The 10946-nt window shown below is 39.8% G+C and overlaps 1 protein-coding gene across 1 annotated transcript in view; it reads right to left on the bottom strand.

The window, feature by feature from the left end:
* Positions 1–269: 269 nt before the first annotated feature.
* AR (androgen receptor) overlaps positions 270–10946 on the bottom strand; it is a 277936-nt gene continuing 267259 nt past the window's right edge. The window contains exons 6-8 of the mRNA XM_004715439.2: positions 8920–9050; positions 7700–7857; positions 270–7100 (exon numbers count right to left, since the gene is read on the bottom strand). Coding sequence (XP_004715496.1) covers positions 6945–7100; positions 7700–7857; positions 8920–9050 — 445 coding nt within the window. The 3' untranslated portion in view covers positions 270–6944. The remainder of the gene's footprint in view (positions 7101–7699; positions 7858–8919; positions 9051–10946) is intronic.

The following is a 10946-nucleotide window of genomic DNA, read 5'->3' as shown; positions in this document are numbered from 1 at the left end:
ACTGAAAGCAGACTGTGGTTTATCTATTTCTATTTATCTCTGCCATTAACTACATGATTTAAACAACACACAGATAACATTCTTACCGACTTTCTAACCCAGATGGGAGGCATTGTGATAACCTCTATTACAGGTGAGTACATTGACACATACAGAACTTTTTTTGTTATTTCTTAACATATTAGATCTCATAATGCATTCAAACTGAAGAGACAGGGAAGGACTTTGCTTGAACCAAAGATCCAAAAGAAGGCCAATTTGGGTTTTACTTGGATAACCATGTAGCAATAATTTATTTGAAGCTTGGCAAGTATTGTGCAATGACACCCTGATTATATGTTCTCATAAGGATGAGGATGTGAGGGTGAACACCTGGGGCTTGTGTGATGTTCTCTTGGCTGACACACTAAGGGTTTTTTAATAAGAGGTTCTGATGATAAGAGGTCTGTGTCCATCTATCTTTTAGCCAGATGCTTTGATCGTTTGGTGATACCATTTCAACCTATGTTAAAGACAATACAGAGAAAATTTACAACAGTTGTGCAAAGATTTTAAAAGTATATGAAAAACAAAATAGTGTAAAAGGCCATTTGGCATGATATCAACTCTTGATGTCAATAAAGACAGCTAATAAAAGGAATTTTGATGAAATTCATCTGAAATTTTAGATTGTTTTATGCTATAACAAATTAACAATCATGATAAGAGGACATTAGCTGCTTTTCTCAGGTCACTTTGTTAACAATAACTTGAGCCTGCAGCCACAACAGAGACCGTGGCCAACTTTTAGCTGGCAAGCCAGCAAGCCGATATTTTACACAATGTATGATATTTCTGAGAGCAGAGGCAGAGACAAACCCAGAGTCACACATGTATTCTAACAAACAAGTTTCTGCCATTAAAAATTTTGTATTTAGAGCAATAAAAGATTCCAAGATACAACAAGAGAAGAGAACACTAGTGTTTGGGGCTGGTCCTGCTGCCCAGGGATGCCAGAGTTGCTGTGAGAACTTAAGTTCCACTGAAGGATGTTTCCAGCAAAATAAATTTGTTTCATTTTTTAAAATCTTCATATGATGCTTTCTTTCTTTTACTTGCTCCTGTTTTTTTTCCTGTCTACATCAGAAATTAATTCTTATCCCTGGTTACATAGTCTGCTCCCTCCTGCTGCTAAATTAATGTCAAGGACAGCACAAGAATGCCATGTCTAAGGCACTCCCTAATCACTGTTCCAGTCTAGGAGAAAGCAGAATGGTGTCACTGAGTGATGAGAGGACTCTTTTTCCCTTGGGTCATCCCAATAGTGGTTCCTCTCCCTGCCCAAGTGGCTTATGAAATAGGACAGCCCTTCAGACACATCAATGTAGGCTAATGTGAGAGGCTAGAGCCCTGTCTTGTCTGAATTGCAGAGTACAGGGTATATCTTGAGACAGCAGTCAGCAAGGACACCATTGAAGACACAGCAATATTTCAAGAATTTCTTTCCTATAGTGTATGAATACGTGTGTTTGTTTTGGTGGACAATGCAGCTATGTGACAACTTAGTATTTGTGGGAATTGTTCCAGGATCCAAGGGCCACTTATTAGTTTCTCATTTAAATCCATGAAGGGCTAGGAGATAGATGGAGTAAAAGAAAATAAATGAACATTCTTGCTATATTGAATTAGGGTAGCCAATCAATGCAAATAACCTATTTCCTAACCAAATAAAATAGGAATCAAAGCTGAGTCAAAGGTTGCTTTTCTTATTTGAAAGGAAATGACTAAAGTGTATTTTTCTGCTTTCACCTAGAAATGGTTGAGGGTTGGGAGGCTCTGGGCAACAGACTCTAGTGTCACATTCTTAATTAAGGTGCAGAGATAGACCTGCACCTGCAGAAATGCAACTTCTAATAAGCTGACAAATTTTAACAGAGAAAAACACATTTTCATTTGTCAATCTTTTTACAAAACATATCTCAAACCAGAATTAGAGCACACAGACACCCAGTAACAAGAGCACCTCAAAAGCATGTGATTTAATTGTATACAAGATGGAACACTTTCTCCAGATTCACAAGTGCAGGAAATTGTCTTTTTCTTAAAAGGATGGTGAAGACTGAGGAACACCCTTCCCTCTCTCAACCAGTGAGGCCCATTAAGGTACCACTGACCAATCATTTGGGTGGCCTTTTGACTTCTATCCTCCCCACTCCCTGATCTGGGCCTTTCCAATGGTAAAACCCAGTCACTTCCAATGAGTCTCCACCATCCTTTCTACATTCATCTGTCTTGGCTAGTAAAGTGCAATACAGCATGTACCTTACCCTTTTAATCTCTCTGTCCCTTTATAAGGCCTGAGGGTCAGGCCCCGATAGGGACAGAGATCTCCTAGTTATCTAATCTACCCAGGTGTCTTGTCCATTCTGAGAGAGTTTCCAAAATGTAATTTCAGACTCTCTCATAAGTACATGGGATCAGTTATGACCTGGAAACAAATATAATGGTACAGAGAAAGGTAAAGTTATCAGAACACATTATATATATATATATATAATTCAATTTTAAAACATGGATACAAATCCTCATTTACAATATATTTCAACCTTCTGCTTTAAATTGCAGAAAAAAACTTGTGCCGTTCAAAGTGGGCAGAAATGAGGATTTCTGCTTGCTGTCCCTCTAGTGCAAAATCTAGTCCTTTAAACACTCCCCTTCTCAGCAAGGACTTCACATCTTCAGTTAAGCTAGCACGGGTACTAGCAAACACAGTGACCAAGACCAGTTCTATTTCCAACCATGCAATAATGGAGCTTCAGGAATTTGTTCAGTAACTACTACAGAAAAGGAAAACTACTTATGTTTGTAAAATCACTTGGTGAAGGACCCATGATCCCATTTCCCTCTAAAATATCTTCAACATGTCTAATTGTGGAAGAAAAGCCCCACAAAAACCTAGTAAGTTAGTCACTACCAAAGATCTTTAGTCTGTCTTTGGATAGCTTACTAAGGAGGTACTAATGCTTGCACTCTTCCTGCCCTTAAAATTTTTAGTATCTTAGCAGATAAAGTATAATCTTTGGTTACATAATATAATGCCTTCTTCTTCTTTTTTAAAAACTGCTCTCAAAGATTTTCAAAGAGATTAGTGGTGAGAACAGACCTGCCTATAAAAGGCAGCAGGGGGAGAAACATCCTTTTACAAGAAATTGCACACGCTAAATGGATGTTTTGGCCTAAAGTTTGAGATTTGATCCTGTGCTTTAGCAGTCTAGGTTCCACTGACCCTCCTATAGCAAGTCAAGGATGAAAGTTACTCCCTTGAACCAGTGTCCTCTTACCTGGGCAACTGGCACAAGATAATTAGTAGTCAGCCTTTTGTTTTTCTGGGCGATGCAGGAATATTTACTGGGCTGACTGGAGAGTCTTATGAAGTACACTGCTGGCACAGGGCTGAAAATGGGGAGTGGGGTGGCTTTGGCCGCTGCTGAATTTTAAGAAAGAGAAGGGGACAAGGCCACGTCTGTGCAGTGTCCAATGAAGCAATCACTTGAAAACTACCTGAAGCTTAGTTAAACATTTGTGTAATATCCATATCATGTAGATATTGGACTTATTTCTCTTAAAGTACAAGTAGAATACATCTTGTTATATATGCATATATGCACTTAGAAGCAAAGTATGAACCGAGAGGGGTTTTAAAATCAGCACATTTCTCAGACAATTACCCCTGTATCTACCCAAAAGACAGAGTGAAGTTCTTTATTATTTAAGTGCCAGTAAATATACATAAAAATATATGCAAAACTGATTTTCTTTTTTCAAAGCTATATGACAGAATCCTTCAAAAATTTTTCTAAGGTTAAGGTAATTTAAAAATAGTAAACTCTCCAAAGAACAAGGAGACTTTCTGTGGCACAGAAAAATTATGGAGCAAAGAATCCAACCCCCATTTCAGCTCAGAGGTCAGACTTGGGCCAGCTGCTCAATGAACAAGAGTTGAAACTGCCACAGAGTTTGTGACACTGACAGCTGTCTGCTGCCTCGTACAGTTAGGACCTTCTCACTGGTGCGTCTTTTTGTCTTCCTCATTCTCCTTCCTCATCCAGCATTGCAAATCTCTTTGGAGATGGTCCCTGTGAGTGATCCTCATCTTCCAGCCCAACAGGTACATTGAGAGAGTTTGGGTGGCTGGTTTCTAATGAGTGAGCACAGGTTCCAACCATATCATGTCTGTTTGTAAAGTCAAGTGCATGCAAAATGAGAATTCTGTCTAGAAGACAATCACATCAGCTAGAATATCAATGACCTAAGCATAATAAAACAAAAACCTCTTTTCCTTTATCCAAAGGAGAATAATGGCAAGCTGAAATCTCCTTTGTTCACTGAAATCTCAGTGCAGAAACAGTTATCTTGTTTAGGCTTTTTTTTTTTTAAACTGGTCTTGCCATTTGGAAATGTGGAGTAATCCAGTTGTTGCTGCTTTTAATTACACTGCTGTCTCACTGGTTTTTGGCTTTTGCAAATGATAAACACGTATATTTATAAAGAGAAGACTAATGATTGGTAAATCCATAAAGACAAAAAATTGATAGAGAAATAGAAAGGAGTGCTTCTAGTATTTACAAGAAGTATCAGAATGATATACTTGAATCTATGTTCCATAAAGGACAAAAAATAATTTCGAAACAGATGTAAAGGAACTATTAAAATGTAATTGAAGTTTAAATATTTTTTTTTCTGTTAAAACAACTAAAAGTAATCCTGTGAGCTTATATAATCCAGATGGTATTATAACCAAGCAAACAAGAATTTGTCTATCCTACCCTCGAAAGGGAATCTATTAACTTTATTTTTGTTCAGCAGTCTTCACTTGATCTTAGCCAAAAGGCTGAGAAGCGATGTCCAGCAGTCTTGGATTAGAATATCATCCATCTTAGGTTCCCCCTCCCTTGTTATTTAAAGAGCTGTTTTGTAAGTCCATTTGGCTATTAATATCAACACAGAAATCAGCGTAGGAAACCCATGTGGATAATGTCACTCAGAAACTATCTTCTCAAAAAAATAGAGTAAATCAACTGAAATTGGCAGCTTGATGACTGGCCACTGATTTTTAAAAGTTTAACAGATGAAGTTAAGAGCTCAGTGAGGAGGCAATGGCCAGGATAAGAAAGTAAGTGGGTATTCCACCTGTCCTTAGGTGGAATAGGAGACAAAGTCAGTAATACAGAGGGGTTTAAAGGTTCTCAGTGTCCCACGAGCACACCCTAAGTCCATGGGTGTCATCTTAATAGAGCCATGTCAGCCAGACCTTTCAAAAGGACACCATGGTATAGAACATCTCAATGTTTCAGTCTCTCTGACTGAGAGGCATCAACAACTGGGAGTCTGAGCGAGTATAGTTAATGCCAGAGTCCCAAATCAGTAATAGAGGAGGATGAGCGAATTCACCAGATGTTACCCATCTGGCTTTAGGATTTTACTCTGAAGACTTTAACTTATTAGTTACAGCCTCTTTTTGGTTTCTTCTTCCATCTTCACATGACCTTTACAGATAGATGTGCTGGATGGCAAGGAGAATATTTACAGGGTTTTTTGTCTCAGTGCCTTCATTCTCCGTACTTGATAATTAAGTTTTCTCTTCAATCCTGGTATGGATTTAGCCATTCTGATGGAGGAAGTGAGCATTTCTCCACTTGATGGGAAGGTATAATTTCTGGGGACAATGGCAATTTGCCTAGCTTGTCCAATTCCTTTGATACCGTCTTTGCAAAAATCTGACAGTTGATATGCCCAAATCTGGTTCAATTCAGGCCACGAAACACTGAGGGGAAAATGGTCGGAGCTTGTGGCTGAATGCAACCAGGAGAAAACTTCATTCAGGTCCTTTAAGGAGGAAAAAGACGGTGGCAATAAAGGATCAAATATTCCGTGTACCAAGTAAGAGAAAAGCCAAGAATATTCTGATTTTAGCCCCAAGCTCTTCCCTTGTTGATACATAAGAAAACAGACCTGGGTCCAAATAGGACCTTCTCTCCTCTCCTCTTTTTTGATGGTCTGATTCTTCAAGGGAAATGATCAAGTTTTGGCTAAAGAGAACATTCAGTTCAAAGCTCTTGGAAGCTATTGAAAGCTGATTTGAGGATGATGGCAGAGGGTAAGAGAGAAAATTGATCTGTGGGGGGAGATGCCCACATGCACACAAGTAGCACATTTTCAGTATAATGAAGGGTACTGCACTTGAGCAGTCTAGACACCAGTGCCCCAGACAATCTGCTTTCCTTGTTCTCTCTAGTTTCTGCCTCCTTCCTTCCCCTACTTATATTTAGGGTCATTTTACCCTATAATGACAGAAGTTGTTTGCAGGAAGAAATTTTTCCCAAGGAAGGAAGGACTGAAGGAAAAATAGCAGTGACTCCCCATAGGTCGGCATTTTTCATGTCTGTTCATTATTGTTGGCCTCTTTGAAGGTTCTGTTAATGTGTTTGTTTTTATATAAGAACAAAAAACTATAGTAACATCTAAAACTGGTTTTTGTTTTGTTTTGCTTTTTCAAAACACTTGAAGCTCTCTAAATTTCTCGTGGCATTAGGCAAGTAAACATATGTGTGGCTGGCACACAAGTACAGTGCTGTAAACAAGCACAACTTGACACTGGGCTACGGGAGTATCATCAGAGATTTGGAGAAATACAACACCATTCAAAATACAAGTAGGAGCCATGGCAGGGAACAGAGTCTGAAGATATCATAATGGGGTCAGATAGGAAGAAAAGAGGAAAAAGAAAGGAGGAAATGGGGTAAAAAACTCAGGGAATAGAACTCAGGAGTATCTTCATAGCAGACTATATGCATCAATAGAGGAAATCCCCCAAGGCACTGCAGATAAGTAGTGCAGAGTAATAACAGGCTTAATACATCTGAAAAGGGGACGGGGTAGATGTAGAAATGGGGGCTTTCAGAGCTTCACTGTGTATGGAAATAGATGGGCTTGACTTTCCCAGAAAGAATCTTGGGCACTTGCACAGAGATGATTTCTGCCATCATTTCCGGGAAGTCCACGCTCACCATGTGGGATTTGATTAGCAGGTCAAAAGTGAACTGATGCAGCTCTCGTGCAATCTGCAGGAGTAATGAGAGAAGGAGAACACAAGGTTGATGAAGAGTTGGCTTTTTCCAGGATCTCCCCCAACCTTTGATTTCTGGTCGGTTTAGCCTTTTGTTTCCATCCCTTCCCTTGGTCTGCTCTTCTAAGATTGTGTGTGTGTGTGTGTGTGAAATGGTCTCAAGGGAGTGACTGTGGGCTCCCAAGAGATCTTTTACACTATTGAAAGTTCTCTGACTCAGGACTTGATGTTCCTTTTACCCAACAAACACACACATTCACACTCACAAATTCTCTGTCACATACACAGCTCAGTGAGATGGGGGAAACACCCAGGTCTGTTTTGTCTGTGTAGAGGATTCATCTGTTCTAAGCCCCTTTCCCAAATCTCAACTGCTCTGTTCTCAACTCCTCCACCTCTTTCACAACACCCAGCTGGAACATTGTGACCTATGTTCCTTTCTTCTCCATTTCATTTTCTTTCTGGACCACATTCAAATGCAGTGAGTTATGGAAGCACCTCCCAACAGATGGTGTCAGAGCCCAGAGGAGAAGGTTATCAATTGGTTCTATCAGGCTCTTCTCTCTGAAAAAGCACCCTCCATCTTTTGCTTACAGGCTGCACAGAATCCAGGAGTTTGGTGAGCTGGTAGAAACGCCTTGAGCAGGATGTGGGGTTTTTTCTCTTGCATGCAATGATACGATCGAGTTCCTTGATGTAGTTCATTCGAAGTTCATCAAAGAATTTTTGATTTTTCAGCCCATCCACAGGAACTGATGTGGAATGAAGACATAATGGGGAGGGGAAGCATGCCCAAGAAAGGAACATTAGACAAAGCACCAAGTTTTCTGACCACAAAATTGACTGTCAATTCACAGGGAGAGTATCATCTATTTGGCTTTCTGTCAGTTGAAGTCTGTGCTTGGGGCCTTCAAGCTGCCACTGAGGTGTGGGGGAAATCTAGCAGGACACAATCAGAAGGAAATTTGGCAAATAAAGTTTCCTGTATCTTCCATTTTCCTCATTTTCTCATCTACATATTTTTAAGGACTTAAGATTATATGCTGTCCATAGATCAGTTCGGATTTAGAAACACATGGCTTTGAATATCAAATATCGGGTCCTCTCTCCTTAATAGAGGCTAACACATCACTCTGCTTAAAAGAGACATCAAAATGGTTCCTTGGCTCCAAATAAACTCTGTAAAAGTGGCTTGCCAGGAGCCCTGGTGGCACTGCTAAGTGCTCATCTGTGAATTAAAAGGTCAGTAGTTGGAATTCACCATCCATTTTGTGATAGTAAGATGTGGCAGTCTGCTTCAGTAGAGATTTAGTGCCTTGAAAACTCTATGGGGCAGTTCTACTCTGTCCTATAGGGTTGAGATAAGTCTGAATTGACTGGACAGCGATGGGTTTAGTTTATTTGGGCTTTAGTTGCTTACACATACCCCCCTGCAATAAGAAGATTCTGTCAAGGAGGGATCATTCCTGTTCTATTGTCTCAAAAGGGGGTATAAAGCAGTACAATGTCTGTTTCTATGGCAAAAACTATAGACAAGTCAGAGATTTGTTGCAATCAGTCAAAACAACCTTTATCACCAAGAAAGGCTAGGGATAGAGGAATATCTGATGAAGGCTGAATACTAGCATAGAAAATGCTCTTTAGTCATTAAATTGGTCTTTGTCAGATAAAAAGAATGCTGGGGCAGGGGAAGGGGGCAAATATGAGAATTCCCAGGAGCTGAGTTTTCACTTGATAACCCTTTAATGGTTAAAACAGCTCACTATTGAACCCCCATGCCCCCATTAGTACTAACTGTCCCTTCAAGCACTTACTAATGCTGAACAGCAGTAATGCTTTCATGCACAGGAATTCCTGGGGGGTAATCTGGAGCCATCCAAACTCTTGAGAGAGATGCCTCATTCGGACACACTGGCTATACATCCGAGACTTGTGCATTCGGTACCTGGAAAGAAGACACAGAGGAAGGAGAGAAGTGAGGGAGGCTTAAAACTATTCTAGAGAGAATATCATTAATTACCCTCCCTTTTTCAGGTCCTCGATGAAGAGCCTGTTTCATCTTCTGCTGCTTTAATGACAAGAAACATGGTTTCCCTCCTCCTCCTGTTACCACCATTCACTATTTCCCCCTCCTTTTTCAATATGCTGGCATTCTGGTAAAGACTCATCTTCTCTGGCCAGGTTATGGGTTACTACATGTAATTTACAGGGTTTCTTGACCCTCCTGTTTACTGAAAGAAGGACAGGAAAGTATAATCAAATGAATACAATGAGATAGGCACATGGTGTCTCTGACTAGCTCTAATATCCCAGAGTTAGAACCTGCTCTCCAGACAGCTAAGCGATGGAGGAATTCTAGGGAATCACTGTTTTCCTAGGAACTAGACCACAGAAATCAGTTCTTCACATTAACATACCAGGATTCTCACATGACTATAGGTATTTATCTTGTCAATCTCCTTGCTTCTTGTCCTGAATGCCATTTCAAATATTATTGTATTAATTTCTTTTAAATCTTCCAGAAAAGAAATTCCACACTGTCTTTTCAAAATGAATTCTAATCAGTGAGGAAGCATTTCTGGAGGTTCAAACGAAATGACCCCTACAGATAGGAAGGCCACTTCCTCATAATCTGGCCATAATTTCTCACAGTTTGGAAGCTGTAAACAAATACAAGATTCTTTATTTTAGCGTTTTGAGAGTGCATTATCACATTAAGAAACATACATGGTATAGATGTGTGGCTAAAACTTGGATTGGCTTCTAAATATGGAGCAACCTCTTTGCTTCATGTCTATAAGAGAAGACATAGCTTTTCTGATACTTGGGCCACTAAGCCTTCCTTGTTTGGGGAACTTCAGAAATCAAATGTGTGTGTGTGTGTGTGTGTGTGTGTGTGTGTGTGTGTTTGTAAGATAGAAATTGATGCAGCATGCGGAATAATGGAAGGGAATTCAATCCTCCAGCCAATGATGATGAGGACAAAGACCTCCTCTATTGGATATGATGGCTGTGGTTTGTTATTTGTTTCCCAAAGTAATAGCCTGATCCAGAGGATGAATAGGGGGGCTGGAAAGTGGGGAATGGTGTACAAATATTCAGGCTAAGCCCCAATGGAAAACAAAAGTGTTTAGATAGTTTTACAAATCAATTGATCAGAACAGTGTTGCTCCAAGCTCTTTCACCCTAGAAAAATTTTTAGTAAGATCTGCTGATCCTGGGGCCTGGCCCTGCTCAGGTATCCTTTGTACTCCTAAAGTTCTGTTGATTACAATACTTTAGTTATTTTCTCATTGAAATTGGGTCACTGGATGGTGGATTGTTGTAATATTTCTGAAGGTTTCAAGCAGAGAGAAGGTCAGGAGGGGAGGGAATATAAGAAGAGAGAAAAAGAATCAAAGGAAATAAATCAGAGGGGAAGGGAAGAGAGCGGGACAAAGGTTCACAAAAACTATGGAGAGATAACAAAAAGTGAAAGGAGAAAAGCGGGGAGGAAAAAAGGTCTCGAATAGATTCAGAAGGTGACCAGTGGCAGATAGGAATAGAGATTAGTGACTACAGTGAGAAGATAATTGGAAAACACTGAATACAGTGCCTGTTATCTAGTAAGTGCTCAATAAATGACATTATGATCCTATTCACCATTCTACAGACAAGAACATTTAGGCTCATAATAACATGTGTTCTCCACAAAGAAGGAAGAAAAGAAGAAGCAGGGATGAAGACCATGTTTGGTGTCAGAAATTTCAGGAAATGTGTTAGCCTAGCTTGGACAAGTCCCTGTCTTTCTTTTGACACCTCAGTGTTCTGATCAATATCTTGAGGAGATTGGCACTGATGG

The sequence above is a fragment of the Echinops telfairi genome, unplaced genomic scaffold, assembly GCF_000313985.2.
Source record: "Echinops telfairi isolate 266 unplaced genomic scaffold, ASM31398v2 ScPeMD7_7423;HRSCAF=8461, whole genome shotgun sequence".
Classification (NCBI taxonomy): domain Eukaryota; kingdom Metazoa; phylum Chordata; class Mammalia; order Afrosoricida; family Tenrecidae; genus Echinops; species Echinops telfairi.
This window is presented reverse-complemented; position numbering and strand designations above follow the sequence as displayed.